Source organism: Tiliqua scincoides, chromosome 3 (genome assembly GCF_035046505.1).
Source record: "Tiliqua scincoides isolate rTilSci1 chromosome 3, rTilSci1.hap2, whole genome shotgun sequence".
Lineage (NCBI taxonomy): Eukaryota > Metazoa > Chordata > Lepidosauria > Squamata > Scincidae > Tiliqua > Tiliqua scincoides.
In genome coordinates, this window is record NC_089823.1 from 223,724,808 (window position 1) to 223,742,795 (window position 17,988).

At 43.8% G+C, this 17,988-nt stretch overlaps 1 protein-coding gene across 2 annotated transcripts in view; it reads right to left on the reverse strand.

The window, feature by feature from the left end:
• Positions 1-2,960: 2,960 nt before the first annotated feature.
• GOLIM4 (golgi integral membrane protein 4) overlaps positions 2,961-17,988 on the reverse strand; it is a 60,007-nt gene continuing 44,979 nt past the window's right edge. For both annotated transcript variants that reach the window (XM_066622170.1, XM_066622169.1), the window contains 7 exons: positions 15,534-15,772; positions 13,984-14,060; positions 13,487-13,605; positions 11,033-11,200; positions 7,848-7,916; positions 6,710-6,790; positions 2,961-5,352 (listed from right to left, as the gene is read on the reverse strand). In XM_066622170.1, coding sequence (XP_066478267.1) covers positions 5,194-5,352; positions 6,710-6,790; positions 7,848-7,916; positions 11,033-11,200; positions 13,487-13,605; positions 13,984-14,060; positions 15,534-15,772 — 912 coding nt within the window. In that variant the 3' untranslated portion in view covers positions 2,961-5,193. The remainder of the gene's footprint in view (positions 5,353-6,709; positions 6,791-7,847; positions 7,917-11,032; positions 11,201-13,486; positions 13,606-13,983; positions 14,061-15,533; positions 15,773-17,988) is intronic.

The window sequence follows — 17,988 nt, forward strand, 5'->3', positions numbered from 1 at the left end:
TTTCCATTCTCAGCAACAGGAAATATTTCTCTTTAACAAGAGGCATGGGAGTGCCTTCTTCATATTCCAAAATTCAGCAAAGACTCCGTTGATGGCATTTAAATTCCAATAAAAATGTACATGTGCATTTTGTGTTGATGTGGCAGGCACATTTATTTTTATTCTCATCTTTAAAATGGTTGGTGATGACTGAGAAAATAATGAATAATTTGAAAACTGAGCCAGCAAAAAAATAAAAATAAAAAAATCGATTTCCTCCAGAAAGCTGCTTTGAGCCAAATTATATGTCATGCATATTAAGGACGATGTTGTGTCTTGCCTGCATCATTTCAGCTGCATGGAGTGCTCCGTTCTTGACAGTCTGTAACCATTGCAATTGTTAAACTATAAAAGGTAGCTAGTTCTGCACAGTAAACAAATGTACACATTCAGAACTGAAAGCCCTTCTGAAGGTCTTTGAACTGCAGTCTACTGTAACCCAGTGTGGAAAATTGTCATCTCCACAAAAAATTGGCTGATTATTCTGAATCAGTATTTGAAAAATCACCCTACGTTGCTTCTATCCCACTTTGTTACCACCAAAAGGAAAAGTTTATTAGACAATCCTTTTTGCCTTTCTCAGTGTTAAGGAAGGGGCCGTCAGTGACTGCAGCTGATCCAGGGCAGTAGTGCCTAGTAGTTAGCATACTCACTCCCTTCCTGGTCCCCTCTCTCCCCCGATTGACCATACAGCTGACTGGAGAAAAGCCTTGGTAGACTAAATCTACTACCACCAGCCCAGAAGATCAGGCTAGCCAGGGGCCACCCCTGGGCAGAAACCCCCTCCTAGAACAATACTGAACCCTCCAGGGTTTTTATCAAAATCACTCTCACAGTACCCTCCTACAAAGAAGAGACATGACAATCCACTGTACTTCCTGTACCAGGAGCCAGACAGACTCAGGGTTAAAATGTAAAAGTTTTCTTAGAAATCTAATTCAAAAAGGAAAACACAAAATGGGTAAATGACTTGGAAGAAAGTCTTGTAGAAACAGAAGAGAATATAGGTTGAGACTAATTATTTGCATGGGTTCCGCTCCAAGCACTCATGTGGATAACAAAAAACGCACTATAGCAAATCAATTTAAAAAACAAAGTTTCTTTACTCCAGTGATTGCAAAACAGCCTTGCTGACCTTTTGACTCTAAGATAGTCAATCCATCAGCACTTCACTCTGCCCTTCCCTTCACCAATGCAAAATGATCACCTTTCTTTCACGTGGTGGGGGAAGGGAGGGGAGGGAAGGATTGATGGATTGTCAGCCAGCTGCCCTCTCTCTCTCTCTCTCATTAAGGAGGCTATTGTTAAAGGACTGTTCAGTTTTTAAAACTGATTTTAAAGGGATGCGTTTTTCCCCTTCTCCAGGGATCAGCACATTCCTTCTCATTTGCAGGGGCCATTCATATTGAGTCAAATCCATGTATAAAAAATCCGTGTATAAATAGGCTGGACCTGTACACCCATTATGACCACCAGCAGGTGGTGCTTAAGCTTAGCAGAACCTCATGCATGCCCTTTAACTTGGAGCAATCCTTACCAGTGTTCCACCAGTGTCCATTTGGCAGCTCAGCTAAGTCATGATTCATTGCAATGCAGCCTCAATGATTCGCAATAATGTCATCAGGTCATTGCCTAACTTCTGGATTGCTGAGCCCCACAGACCTTGGCTAGGAGGTGCATGTCTGTGCCACTGTTGCACATGGTAGAGGAAATACTGGTCCTAACTGATAACACCTTCTGTAGTCTGTCCATCATGAAGAACTGCAGCCACTATAAAACAGCATCTCTAAGGCCCAACTCAGAAGGACACCATGGTGCTCAGAAGGTTTCAATGGTGCTCAGAAACCAACTCAGAAGGTTTCAATGGTGCTGAAAGTCACTGAAAGATCCAGAAGGACCAACATAGACACACTCCCCAGTTTGTCCTGGACATGTCAAGCAACACATTTGCTGGCAATTTAGGGTGCAATCCTAAACCTACTTGCTAGGGAGTAAGCCCCATTAGACACAGCTGGATTTACTTCTGAGTAACTTGATAGGGCTGCTGTTGATTATCTCAGTACCCTGTCTAATGAAGAGTTCAGTGTAAATAAAACCTTGTATAGTTTTACAATAGATGTTGGTTCAATAAATGATTATTCTCCTGACCATCAAAACAACGCTTTCTACCCCCTCTCAACTTTGCTCTGGTATCAAGAAGTTTGGGTTCGAAATGATCTCTGTGTGTGCATTTCTGATTAGAGAAGAAGGAGAAAGGATATGTATTTGCAGAAACATCTTAACCGATTTTAATACTCCCAGGAAATGTTCGGCTGAGAAGAACCACTAGGAAAAGAGCAAAAAATAAGAACCTTAAAATGACCATAACTGTTAGCATAGAATCTACCTTTTATTGATGGCCCCAAATATGTCTCAAAATAATTACATATTGCCACATTTCATTAAAAATGCACACAAATGTATCAAAATATTTGTTTTCCAAAGATTATGTACATATTATACACTTTACAGTTATATATGTAAACAGGGATATTTTCTTCCTCCCTAGACACACATAAGATAAATCTTATTTGTGGCAATTAGAAAACCCCAAATCTACACTGGCACATACAATCCTAAGAAATGTTGAGTAGGTTAGTTTTTGTAAAAACTTATAAAAAGAAATAAAAGCATCTAGAAAAGCAAACGATCATCAGGTTAGTACAAAATGTATTATATTACTTTCATATAAAAACTGGAAACGGAAACCTTCGGTGAAGGATCACATGAGCGTTGGAGAAAAGTATGGGAATATTTGCCATCTTTGAAGAGCATAAGGTAGCAGGAAAATACTGAGATGAACAGATCTGGGTGAGAGGACACAATCTACCCACTATAGAGAGTGAGGTGGGTAAACTATAAGTACTGTTAATAATAACTGAGGTGGGAGAATTTTGGCCTCTTCCATTTCAGACTGCAGGTGTAGTGTCGTATTTTAGAATGCTTCAAACCACACACACACAAAAACAAAGTAATAAATGAAATGAAAAAATGAAATAAATGCCAATGCAGCCATATGGGCATGCCACATTGGATTAAGCTTGCTGTGCTGGTGAAAACATTCACTCCTCCGCCGGCAACACATTCCTAATTTAAAATTGCCCCACACCAAAGCTACCATTTGCCCTATGAGAAAAAAAACATTCAGGTACTATACACGCATCAGTGTGAACCAAGCCATAATCAAATGTGAATAAAACCAGTATTCAAGGAATTGTAAAAAAGTGTATCAACTAAACCTGGTTGGTTGTGCTCTTTAAAGCTTACATTGCATATAATCACATTATAAAAGAGTCTCATGCAGCAAGTCCTCATATCTTGCAGCATGAGCAACTCCAGTGAAGGCAATAAAAGGGTATACATTTTCACAGCAGGACCCAAGTCTGTTTTTTTGAATCCATAACTGCACTGCTTAGCTTACAGCCCAACTGACTTCTCTCACACATTCCACCCAGTTTTCCTGAATCAAATACACAATTTTTAAAAAAATCTGTATGTGAAGTTGTGCTGGGGTAGCTGTGCACTTTTGAAGGGAGAGCTACAGGGGACACAGGGTGAGATTCTGAGAGCCAGGTGCAAGAGCCATTGCCAAAGCAAAAGAAGCTGTGAACTGTGAAATCTCTGGTTAAAAATCTTATGCCAACCACCAAGTGGAACTCATATGAAGCTGCCGTAGCCATTGGGTCAACCAGATCAGTACTGCTTTCGCTGATTGGCAGCGACTCTTCAAGGATTCCAAAGCTGGCCTTTCCCAGCTTTACCTGGATTTAACCTGGGCTCTTTCTTCTGAAAAGCCGATGTTCTACCACTTAATAACAGCATCTCTCCAAAATTCATTCAGTGAAAATATTAACACTGTCTGGTCCTTAATCATAACTAAGGGCTTGGAAGCAGGCTAACAGTCCCCTCACCTCCAGTCTCATCATACTACCCAGGACGGAAACTAGGGTTTAAAGCTAGTTCCAAATTCCAGTTTGCATAATTACCATCAGGGCAGAGATTATGCTTAACTACGACTGAGGCCACTGGTGAAAGGGCTGGGTAGGCTGGGGTGAAAAAGAGCTTTCCCGACCGTCCGGGTAGTCTTTGGCAAGAGTCCTCCTTTCAAAATCATCCAGCCTTCATTTGAAATATGGGATCATAATACTGGGTCTACTTGGCAAATTCTTGTAAGAGTTACCAAGATAATCAATGTGAAGCATTTGAAGCCCTTAAGAAAAGCACTGTATAAATACTAAGACTGGAGGGAAACACGCACTTTCAAGGTGCTTACAGATCTTTGTCATTGTGTGGCTTATGGCATGTAAAAAAGACAAGCAAATGAAACAGGGACTAGGGTCACTTAGGAATGCATATCCTCATTTGAACCTGGAGGAACAGGCAAAACAGGGGGGGAGTAAACTAAGACAGGGACACAGTCAGCAGATCTCCCTTCATCAACACATGACAACAATAAAGTCCGACTCCGAGAGCTAAGTGTTTGACATTCTGTCTACAAACGTGTAATTGAGCTGTGCATCTGGAATGGAATAAAGTAACCTTTCAATCTGACAGTCCCTCCGCACACACCCGTTGCCATGTAACAGTTGATTTTAGTACAGTGACTCAGGGGCTACACCAGCTGCTAGATGTTGTTTATGAAGGTCCTGTGAGCAGGATGTGGGTCAAATTCCTATCACATCAAGATTAATGTACGGCAAGGCACCAGAGTGAGCAGGCCCACAGAGCTGAGGGCATCTGAAGTCTCTGAGATAAGGGTGCAATATTTCACCCAGCCCTTCCTCAAACACCCAAGTTCAGGCACAAAGTTGTCCCCCCAATGCATTTGAACCTAAGGGCTGAATGCCAGCTGAACCTTTGAAACTGAGACCCAAAGTTTTTAAGAGAAATTTTCTAAAAATTAAAATTAAAACAAAAATGTATCCTGAGCTCCATTTGCTTTTTGTCACCTACAATCTTATACAAAAGGAACACTAGCCTAAATATGCACAAGAGGTTTATTTTTTAAATTATATACTTCTATATCAGATAAATTCTGACCTTCTCTAGCGTCTACACAATAATTTTTTTTTGTTTTCATTTTTCCCCAGAGACCCTTTCTGGCTCCGTCAAGAATTACATTTCGCCTCGTCTATGGGCTTTTGCTGCCAAGGCACCACCTTCCTCTTCCTCCTCTTCCTCTTCCTCATAGTTGTCATTGTGACCTTCCTTCCGATGGTTTTCTTCTTGGATCTCTTGCTCCTGATCAGCACCTTCGTTCATTTTCTCTTCAGCCTGAAAATGGGAAGGGGGTGAAATCACAAATAAAGGTGAAAAAAGGAAAAGACACCACTTTGAAAAGACTTATAAACACCCTGAAGTTATACACAGGGCTCAACAGCAACTGCTTCAGCAAAACACAAAAAACTAACACACTTGACAGAGAACGGTTATGCCTCTTCAGGCCACTGAATTTCTATGATTAGGCAAGCCTTGAGCTTGAGCCTGTCCAATCCCTCTGGGACTGTTTGTTGGGGAGATACAAGCAACAGCTGGAGTGGCACACTGTGCAGGGCACAGAAGGGCTCTTAAAACCCCACTCAAGCCTTTTGCTATCAGGCAGGGGTTTCGCAAACTTACCAGCATCATGGCACCTCCAAAGCCTCTTCTTCCTGGGCTCAGCTTGATGCTGTCATCTTGGATCTTTGAAAATCTCATCAGATCCAAGATGGTGGCATCCAGGAGAACAAGTAGGAGGGGCCACTGGGGACATCCCACAGTACCCTTGTGAGTGCATCGTAATGCACTAAGACAGTGGTTCTCACCCTTTTCAGTCCGGGACCCACTTCTGAGAATGACAATCTGTCTGGGGCCCACCGGAAGTGATGTCAGCAACCTGGAAGTGATGTCACAGCCAGAAATGACATCATCAAACAGGAAGTGACATCACTGAAGGAAGCGATGTCAGAGCTGGAAGATGTTCAAGCCGGGAAGCTTAAAATGGTGACGCCCAGGCTTTGCCCACTTCCAAAATGGGGCCGCCTAGATCTTTTGCCATCTTCCAAGATGGCTGCTGCCAGGTTCTCGCAACCCACCAGAAATCGGATCGTGACCCACCAAGTTGGTCCTGACCCACAGTTTGAGAACCACTGCACTAAGGAGTTGCAATACACAGCGCTATAATGGGTTTTCCTGAAACTCTCTTAAACCTATTAGAACTGAGATAGTGATGAATTAATTGTAATTTACAACCAGTGTGCTGTGGCACACTGGTCTGCTGTGAAAGGTCTGCAGGTGTGACATGGGAGTTTGGAGCATGGTGGATGAAAATTGCTAAAGAACACTTCTGGGTTCTGTGGCTCTGTTTCTAGGGCAACTGTCTGTAGTAAGAAAGTGTCTGTCTCTCTTCCCCCTACATCATGTGTTCTCAGACCGTTCCCAGTGCCTGGTGTTTTGTTTATTTCTCCCTAGTATATGACCTGTGCCAGTGGTCCACAGTACCAGCAGCAGGATGCCACTTGAGATGACAAGTGAAGTTTCACTCTCTCATAAGACCCCAGAGCCAGGGTCATCTCTTGTAACAGCATCTCATCTCCCTGCTAAGGCTCCCATGCACCCATGCTGTTGAGCATCTGGTCTACACAGTGCCTACATTTTCATCATTTTCACCGTAAGGCTCTTCACCGTTGCGTTCCAGCTCCCTCTTCTTCTCGTCAGTCGGATCACCCTGGGCCTGTGAGAAACATCTGGATTATCCAGTTGCAGCGAGAGCAAGAATCCATTAAAAGCCATCTGTGACTCATGCACTACTTATGACACAGCTCTTTGCAATACATAGTAGGAGAACTTTGTCTTTTAAGATATGATCCAGTTGGAAAGAGATGGTAAGGTCATGCACAACTCTTGGCATAGCTCTTTGCAATACATAGCAGGAAAATTGCCTTCCTTCCTTGTCTTAAGACATGACTGAGGACCCAATCCTATCTAATTTTTCAGTGCTGGTGCAACCTCAATGATGCCCCAACGAAAAGGAACAAACATTCCCTTACCTGGAGGAGGTCTCTGTGGCTGTGCATGCACCATTGGGATGGCTGCACCAGCAGTGGAAGTTGGGTAGGATTTGGCCCCCAGTTGGAGAGAGATGGGAATGATCAACTCAAGCATTTGGTGAGCCGCTATGAAATTCAAGAAGCTGGACCAGATGGGCCTTTGGCCTGATCCAGCAGGACTCTTCTTATGTTAACTCTCCTTAATAAAGAGCAGAATATGGCTTTGATTATTCCCCAGCCACATGTGCTTTTGTGCTTCATCTATAAGTATACTCCTGATGGATCAGACCAAAAGGTTCACCTAGTCCAGCATCCTATTTCACATGGTGGCCATCCAGATGCTCATAGAAGCCTGCAAGCAAGACAAAGGTAACACCCCTCTCCCAATGCGGCTCCCCTGCAACCGATATAGAGAGGCATACTGCCTCTGAACCTAGATGTGGCATGTGGCCATCATGACTAATAGCCATGGACAGACCTATTCTCCACTATGAATTCATCTTTTCAATCTCTAAGACAGCAGCCATCACTACACCTTGTGGTATATGGCGATCTTCCTGTGGTGTGGTCTTCCATATCCTTTAACCTAGCAATAAAAATGCTTTAGGGAAAATGCATATGCAGTCCATTCATTATTGGAAGACTCTAGCCAAACTCAAAAATCCAGAAAGTGCTAATGAGTGGATATAACTTTAAAAGGTCTGTTTCTCAAGCTCTTATTCATGTCCTTGAGTTTAGTACCTCTTCTTCCCCTTCTTCCTGGTATTGTTCATCCACATTGTCTTCTTGCTGATCAGGATTACCCACCATCTGCAGATAAACACACAGATTCCACTTTTATTTAAATCTCAGCGCATTAGAGGCAGACATAACTACAGACAAGGTGTTGGGGAGGCATCTCAAGGCTCACATCTCACTGAATGTCACTGCAAACTCCTTTGGTTAACCTTTTAACCACAATAGCAGGCTGCTGGATTGCATCCTGGATTCCACATAATCCCCCTCTCCAATATCTCATCCTCCTCATTGCAATTAAGAATTACATCACAATCACCACCAACCACTCTTAAGCTTAACCGATATATTCTCATAACTTGGATTTGAAATCTAGGATTGGAAGCTGGCTAAAAATCCTAGTTAAGAGAAAACCCTGATTAGCCTTAATCACAGTTAATACGAGTGTCAACATGGACTCCCCAAGTTTGGTCACCTACAGAAGGTCCCAAGCATCTCCAGGTAAGAGCTGCGGAAGGACCCTGTCTAAAACCCTGGACAACTGCTGCCAGTCCAGTGTATATAACGCTGAACTGAATAAACCGATTGACTCAGTACAAAATAGCTTTGTATATTAATAATGCTTTATGACAGATAAGGGGAGGGAGTGATTTGCCTCCAAAAGGAAAGAGAAAGGAACCTCGGACTGATCTCTTAACCAAAATTTGATGCTACGTCTACACTGGTCCTAAGAAGATTTTCAGATGATCTTGGGTTTCATTTTGAATAACTGTCATTACAAAACCTCTCAAACAGTTTCAAGCACAAAAAGCTGATGTACTCCAGAATCTAGCTGATATAGATTCTATTATGGAGCTCCCTCTCTAAGGAGTTCAGCCAAAGTGTAACAGTATTTTGAGGAGATGCTGGGAAAAAAGTTTTTGTCCAAGCAGGCTTTTAACAACTTTAGAAACTGAGTTGTATTATTAGTTGCTTTTTAGAAAAGCAGATATATACAGTAGAATTATTATCTTTTATAAGTGCTTTGATTTTCTTTTACTGGATCACCGATTGCTTCAAGTTCAGCTAAAGAAAGATGGGATAAAACTTCTCAAAAATCTGAAGAATAATCACATTTGCTTAACGTCACATTCAACCAATTAAAGTGTAGCATATTCAAAAAGTTTTGAGACACGGCATCCATGCTGCTGAGGATCACAGTCTACCAACATTTCTATTTTTGAGTCACTGGTAGAAGCCTTGACTTCATAAAGGAAACCAGGGCTGGTTCACACATGCATGTACATCACTTGATTTCCCTGAATTTGATTCCTAGGTGCTAGCAGATGTATGAGTGAACTGACCTCACAGAAAAGAATTGTATTTGAGGTGATGTGAGGTGTCCAGTTCACACATGCAACTAATCACTGGATGCTTTTATTTCATCATGTGGTGAGCATATATGGGTGAATCAAGTATTGAAAACTCTCTCCATTTGAAATGACCCCTCCAGGATTCTGAATTATGTGGTGTGGTTTGTATAGCAGCACCAACATTGTTAGCATCTGCACTTCTTTCATTTTTGACTTCCAGACCACCATGAATCCACCATTTGCAGCAGTTTTCAGTTCCTTTGTTTCATTTGCACACAGTAATAAGTAGCAGTTATTAACAATTTAAGTGTTAAACCTGGAAGAATAAAAAGTCTTCGTCTGGCACTGAAAATAAAAATGTGGGCACCAAATGAGTTCCCCTGGAGATGGAATTCCACACATGTGTGCATGTGCACTTTCGAAACACAGGACGCTTCATAGCTGAACAGGGATGTGGTTCTCGTTTTGGACTGAGGCCTGGAAGATTCAGGCCCACATCCCGCTCAGCCATGAAGCTTCCTGGATGAGCATGGACCAGTCACTATCTTTTAGCTTCACCTACCACACCTGGATGTAGTGAGGACAAAAAGGAGGGAAGGAACCATGTATACCACCCTGAGCTCTTTGGACGAAGGGCAATATAAAACTGTGAAAAATGAATGAATGAATGAATGTATGAAATGCGTTATGTCAGAATGCCAGATGCAAGGGAGGGCACCACGATGCAGGTCTCTTGTTGTCTTATGTGCAATCTGGGGCATTGGTGGGCCGCTGTGAGATACAGGAAGCTGGACTAGATGTGCCTATGGCCTGATCCAGCGGGGCTCTTCTTATGTTCTAATGAATGAATAAATGAATGAATGAAATGATAAGAACAAGTCAATATAAAATATCAGAAAAACAACAGAAGCAATGACAACAAAGCCAAGGGCAAAGCAACAAAACATCAGAGAGAGAGAGAGAGAGAGAGAGAGAGAGAGAGAGAGAGAGAATAAATATCCAGAAAAACGCACATGAGAACAGCCATGTTTTCAGCCTCTGTTGAAACACTGGCAAGGACAGTGACATATGTACACTGGAAGGAAGGGAATTCCACAGCGTGGGGACCACAACTGAGAAGGAGCTCTCATGCACCGTTGCCTACCAAACTCCAAAAGGTGGCAGGACAGACAAGAGAGCATCCCTGCTGGCTGTTAATGGACAGGTAGAGTCTTGATTCTAATCAAGATTCCTTTTTGTGCTTTGTTTCATCAGTGTACACGCGCGCGCATGCATGTGTAACTTGGATTTAAAAAAAAAAGATGCAAAAGAACAGAAGGAATCTAAAGCTGCAGCTAGTTGCACATGAGCCATTTTCAGAATTAATTTTAGAAATTCTCCATATGAAATTGGAACAAAGGAAGAAAGAACACAGAAAGAACCCTCCCAGTACATCAACAGAATGTTCACCCCTAGAAGCAGTCATTGTAGACTTGTAGATGAGGTCATGAAGTGTTGCAAAGTACTGGGGTTCCTCTTTTTTTAGGAATGGGTTAAGTTTTTAACCTGATTTTAGGACTGGGTTAAGTCAGAATGCCAGATGTAGGGGAGAGCACCAGGATGAGGTCTCTTGTTATCTGGTGTGCTCCCTGGGGCATTTGGTGGGCCGCTGTGAGATACAGGAAGCTGGACTAGATGGGCCTATGGCCTGATCCAGTGGGGCTGTTCTTATGTTCTTATGTTCTCTGTTTGTGATGGTTCTGTCACTGTATTCAAGTCTTTGCTTGAAGTTGCAGCAAGTAATAAAGAGGCACATGTAAAAAGAATGTCACTTGTTAGCTGTACTATTTGCAAACTCACCACCAAATGCTCTTCTACCTCTGGATTCCCTTGTTTCTGGTTACTTGCTTTTAGTTGCTTATTCTCATCAGGTAGATTCTCTTCTCGCTCTTGCTCTGCTTCCTCAAATTCATCTTCCCCCTGATTGTTGGGATCGTCGGCTGGATTGACATCATCCACAGGTGTCTTCTGCATTACAATGAGTTTAAACGAATTTCAGTACCAATCTGTATTGCATTACCTCTGTGTTACTGAAGCTTCCTTCTGCTTAGACCCAACATCTTGCTCCATTCGATTTAGACTTTTAACCTTTCCAGGACAGGAAAGTTCTGCCCCTCATAATCTAACCAAAAAGTGTTTGCCAGAACTCTCCTGACTATCCTAAGAACCATCCTTGGAAAAAATAATGTTAAGAAAGTTGCTTTAGCTACTTTATTATCTCAGTGCACATCAAGACCCTTTGTCCCTGATTTTTTAAAAATCCAAACAGGCTGGGTAGTTCTCATGTATCCAGTAGTATCCTAGTGAATTCACATGTATCCTATTCACAAATAGTGAGGACCAGTGTGAGACTTTGCCTGTCTTTTCCCTCTTCTCTCTCTGATGTGGCTTTCCTTAAGGGCCACCAGCCTTGCTTCTGTGCAAAGGAAAGTACCTTTAACATGATGCCCACTACAATTCACTGGATGATGCCATCTCATCCCCCATACACACACTTCAATCTCCACACTAGTTTCCTTGTTTACTCCTGGATGTACCACACGCTCCTTGTCCTTCCTCTCACATGGTCTTGTGACCTCATTACGTATGTAAGAACATAAGAGCCCTGCTGGATCAGGCCATAGGCCCAGCTAGTCCAGCTACCTGTATCTCACGGTGTATCTCCAAATGCCTCAGAGAGCACACAAGAGACCTGCATCCTGGTGCCCTTCTTTGCATCTGGCATACCTCTCCATTCTTATATTCCTATACATTCTTGCCTGTGACCATCCCTTCTGTTTCTCCACCCTCAGCTACCCAAAATGTCTCCTACTCTCTCAGTGGCTTCAACACTTCTCCCTTACTGAACCACCTCCCAGAATGCTTCTGTGATTCTACTTTCAAACACCTCCTTCAAAGCCTCCTTTTCTACAAAGCCTTTAGCACGACTCCATCCCCATTCTCTACTACAGTCACTAAGATGACATATATGTAACTGAAACAATCCCACAGTACACAGTACGGTGGCCAGGGGAGCCTTTGCTCAGCTTTGGCTGATTCGCCAGCTGCGACTGTACCTGAGCTGCACGGACCTGGCCACGGTAACCCATGCCCTAGTGACATCTAGATTAGATTACTGCAATGCGCTCTACGTGGGGCTGCCTTTGAAGAAGGTCCGGAAATTACAACTAGTACAGAACGCGGCTGCTCGTGTGGTTGCTGGGGCACGTCAGTTTGACTCTGTCGAGCCGTTGCTCCGGCGGCTACTCTGGCTGCCGGTTCTGTTCCGGGCCCAATTCAAGGTGCTAGTTTTGATTTTAAAGCCCTTTACGGCTCAGGTCCGGGGTATTTGAGGGACCACCTCCTTCCCTACAATCCTGCCCGTACTCTTAGATCATCTGGGGGGGCCCTTTTGACTGTGCCGCCACTAAGAGATGTGAGAGGGGCAGCGGCCAGGAAGAGGGCCTTCTCGGTGGTGGCCCCTGAACTGTGGAATACCCTCCCCTTAGAACTGAGAACTGCTCCCTCGTTGCTAACGTTTCGGCGTGGACCAAAGACCTTTTTCTTTCAAAAAGCTTTTAATTGTTGACAGGCTGGCTGGAGTTCTTGCTTCTTGCTTTTTATATGAAAATCCACGGGGTTTGTTTGTTTTTAGATTTTCTAATTATTGTAAATTGTTTTTAATGATTGTTTTTCATGTTGCACTTTTAAATTGTAAGCCGCCTTGTGTGCCCGTTGGGCAAAAAGGCGGCGTATAAATTAATAAAATAATAATAATAAATAATACACCACTAGACTCCATTTCCTTCCGCTTCCCCATACATTACATTATCTCAGCCTATTTAACACCTTCTAACAGCTTTTTAACATCTGGGTTTGTTTGTTTTTTTACAGGCTTGAAGCTTTTATAAAATTGCTGCTGTTGTTCTTTTAATTGTCTTAATGTCTGATTGTTGTTTTTAAGATGCTACTTACTGCGAAGGGTTTTAATGTTCCAATTTGTTTTAATTTGTGTTTTTAATTGTGATTTTATGTTTTTGTATTTCTGCTCATTGTTGTAAGCCACCTTGGGTCCCTTCGGGGAGAAAGGCAGGATAGAGATACAGAAAGTAAGTAAATCACATTAGAAATTGCAAACACCTTCAGGGACCATCATGATGCCTACTGGTGACACTATATCAACAAACACCCTGGCTAACACCAAGCCTGAGCAAATCTGTTCTAAAGTTGCCAAGAAGTGCATTTTAAGTGTCAGCAAGTAAAACTCCCACTCACTGGTTCTTCATTTTGTTCACTCTCTGCTCGATGACCCAGTTCCTGATCCTGCTGTTCGTTGGCGTTATTTTGATCTTCCTCCTCTACTTCATCAGGATGTTGGTTCTGCCGCTCATAATCTAATTAAAAACAACTCAATTCAATTCATTCATTCATTCTCCAGTTCCCTCCCACATTCAGAAAGTTCATCACAAACTGAACACTGTACTTCCACACTTCAGAGGGAATTGCAGTCCACGTGTCGACATGTGTAGTCATGTTCTAGGAACACAGAATCAAGAACGCAGCAAGATAGAGGGCTAAATCAGTGCACCTGACCAGTGATCATCCTCTATTAAGCCAAGCCACACTGTTAAGCAACTATTGAACCAAGCTGCATGTCTCTTGGACATGACCCACCTATTAAAAATGCTTCTTAAACTACATTTTTCAGTTGCACACTAGTATTATTTTTTTAAAAACTTTTGAGGACCAGGGAAGGGAGAAATACCACTCACTTTCATCTTCTTCCTGGGCTCCCTGCTCTTCTCCTTGAACAATATCTTGATCAAGATTGTCATAATGGGATTGTTGGCTGAAAAGATTATACAAAGTTAATTCAGATCCACAGGGAGACACTGTTATTGTAAGCATGGAGGCCGGTACTAACCATATTAAGGGCTAGCTCAGTGCCTATTTGGATTATGGGTGATAGGGAAGGATAAGCATGGAGGGTAGTGCCCCCCCCATTTTCTGTGCAACAGTGACAGCAGTGCTGTCTCCTCAGGGACTCTGCCCTCTGCCAGCCACAGCGTTCTCCTCCTCAGAAGATGCCTTCTTTGGCCACAAGAGATTAAACAAATGTTGCTTATATTGTTGACACATTGTCAGATTTCTACTCAAACTTCTACACATTTAACAGTGGCTTAATTCCCAGTTCTGGGGTTTGGCTTTGGTGTCTTTCCAGGGGAAGGAACTTTCACGGTTATAGGTTTTCAACCTGTGTTCCAGGGAATGCTAAGATGGCTCAAAAGCTCATCAGGGGTTCCTCAGTGGGAAAGAAGATGGGTATGAACCGGCAACCTTGCCCTGTACCACTGATCTTCTACAAAATGCTGATAATGATTCTTTGGTGTGTCCCAAACATAATACTGTGAACAGAACCATCTGTGTTCATCTTAGGACACAATCTAGCCCTTGACTTGGGCCGGCGCAAGTCCCTTGGGCAAGTCCCTTGGGCCGGCCCCAAGAGGAAGCTGGGCTGCTACTCAGAGAAGCACCAGCCTGTGGAGGCCAATGCAAGCGTCCGCGCCAGCTTCCTCCGAGTGCCTTGTGTCGGCCTGGTTGCGCCAACACAAGGCTCTGAGGTAGGTGGGGAGGAGGCGGGAGGCATTCCTGGGTGGGGGGAGGGTGGGCGGTGGGCGGCCCGGGGGCTGGCAGGCGGGTGAGGATGGGAGGCAGGGTGTGGAGCGGGAGGCAGGGCTCCGCTCTCCTCAGACTTGTGCTACCTCAAGCGGTGAAATAAGTCCAAGGAGACCCATAAGGGCCAGCAGTCCTTACCCAGAGGTAAGGGGAAATGTTTCCCCTTGCCTCTGGCTGAGCCACTTTTGGCCCCTATCCTGCGCTGAATAAAGCGCAAGCCTCTTGGCTTGCCCGTTCCAGCGCAGTATAGGATTGCGCCCTTACGTCTTTTTTGTCTATCTAGCAGTGGGCACAGTCACCCACCTGGCAGGGATCATATGGAGTTCTTCCACACAGCTAGCATATCCACAATCCAGGCTCTGTTATATCTGTGACTCAAAAACAGGATCGCAATTCTAGAAGCTTCCACAATGTGCCCAGCTCCACACTTCACTTGGGCCCCTTATTTACTTAGCTGAATACTTTGTTTAAGGTATTCATAAAGGATACTAATAAAGCATCACCAACCTGAAGCTTTGGAATTTTTTTCTAAAGGGACCAACCATTTTTTGCATGCTTTGGAGCCTCTAGGTATTTTTACTCTGAGACCCTTGACTGCTTTCCTTTCCCTGAGACTGGTGGGAGCCCAAGCTCATTTCAAGATCACCTTAGGCGGTGTTTAAACTGCTCTTCCTCCTCCTCCACCTGTCTGCGGAGCGCCATCTCTCTCTCTTGGAGCTGCTGCTGCCGTAGCAACTGCTCTTGAACCCTCCCCTGGTGCAGCGATTCCTGGCGCTGTCTGAGTCGGCTGGCTTCTTCGGCTCTCTGGGCAGCCAGCCGCTGCTGTTCCAGCTGTTCTTCATAGGCTGATTTGTACTTGGTTACAGTCTTCATAGTAGGGGATTCCTATGGGAAGACACATGGTGAGACTTACCTAAGATGCAGTCTGGGAGAGGTACCTACTCCTGCACTGGCCCATTACATCCTTGTCAATCATACTGCAAGGACAGCTGGAAAAGTGGGAGAGAAAGTGGGAGAGAAAAGAGAGCTCCCCATCCCCGGTAGGGTGTAGCAGCCCCTATCTGCCTGCAGTGAATATAGCACTTGACTAGGAGTGGCAAAACCAGGTGGCAAAACCTGGGTTCAAACTAAATTGAACTAGAATGGCTATGTAGAGCCAGAACGGAAAAACACAATAAACAGGGGGAAACAAGAAAGAGAGCTCAAGAAGAATGGGATAAAGGATGGACTCAGTGACAGCAAATAGAGACTCCCACACCTGACAAAGGCCCAGAGGTTGGAGACAAGTCCAAGAAGAAGGCCTTATGAGCCAGTGACAGAGGGATGTCTAAATAAGAGATCTCCAGATCCTTAACCTGGACGCCCGCTGGTAGAGAGAAACCACAACTGGATTTAGGCAAACCCCCAGAATGGATTGAGCTAGATAGATATTCTGGGATTAACCCAATTTTGCCTGGCCCACAGATGTACACATTTGGTTCCTGTTGCGTATATGCAACATGGGGCAGAAATGCTTAAATAAGGAAACAAATTTGTCATTGAACTACTGGATTGTGACCTCACTGTGGACTAACCCCCCTCCCCTTTTTATGAGTATCAGTTGAAAAGTCTTCCATCTTGTTCTTTAAAGGAATACCTGGCAAGCCAACAGAATGTCCCAAAACAACCCTTTTGATGCCCTTGGAATGAAGCTGCTTCCAGGGGGCAAGATCACGCTACTTCAAATCCACTCAGCCATGAGTATCATTGGTGACTTTGAACCAGTTCCAAGCTCTCAGTCTAACCTACTTTACAGAAGCGCAGTGGGGATAAAATGGACAGGGTTGAAACCAACCTAAACTCTTCAGGTAACAGCAAAAGACAAAAATGCTAAAAGGGGCGGAGGGAAGTCCTTTACTCAGCAAAATATTCCCCTTCATTCCCTTACCAATAAGGCAGTGAGACTTCTGCATTCCTAACAATATAGAATCTGCCTTTCTAGACGAGTGCACAAGAAGTAGTAGTTTTGGGTTACTGGCCAAAAGAGAGTGAAGTAAACACCAATCAGGGGAAATTTTACAGGCTGTGAACAGTAAAATGCAAAAAGATGAGCAGGAACCCAAGAGGAAAGAATTTCATATAAACATTGGCACATCAGCCAGATCTTGGCTCCTGGACACAGCCAACTACTACCAAAACTTGAAATATGGGATGACTTTGTTAGTTGGACAAGCTCTGATTGGGGTCTCGGCTGAAGCCAAAGCAAACAAACAAGCACATTTTCATGCCCTGGAGACCTGACCGAGAAGGCAGCCACTTCTCTCGGATTCTATTTACAGCTCAACACAAAACATGACCTGCATAGACTGCACCCCCGAGACCCCCTGCTCCTCAAGGCATGTCACTTCCAGAATTAAAATCATCTGTCAAACTATTAGGACGCATCTGGATGAAGGAAGGAGACTGCACTGGGCTGAGAGCACACATTTAAAGGTAAATGACAAGTTGTATTCTTGCTAGTTTCCGAACAGCCATATTGCCTACAGACTGTACACAACCTATGTGTGCCTAATGAAGACTTTTTGAAAAGTCACAGCTTCTGTTCTTAAAGATGCCTCCAGCAGGGTTACAAGCTACAACAGATTTAGGCTGCAATCCTAACTACACTTTTCTGAGAGTAAGCCCCATTAAACAAAATAGGACTTACTTCTGAGTAACACCAGAACCAGAACATAACACCAGAACCAGGGGACTGGTTTTGTCCGCTAAAATTGAGTGTTGGGAGAGTTAGAACAGACAAAAGAAAATATTTCTTTACTCAGCGTGTGGTTGGTCTGTGGAACTCCTTGCCACAGGATGTGGTGATGTCGTCTGGCCTGGACACCTTTAAAAGGGGATTGGACAAGTTTCCGGAGGAAAAATCCATTACAGGTTACAAGCCATGATGTGCATGTACAGCCTCCTGATTTTAGAAATGGGCTATGTCAGAATGCCAGATGCAAGGGAGGGCACCAGAATGAGGTCCCTTGTTATCTGGTGTGCTCCCTGGGGCATTTGGTGGGCTGCTGTGAGATACAGGAAGCTGGACTAGATGGGCCTATGGCCTGATCCAGTGGTGCTGT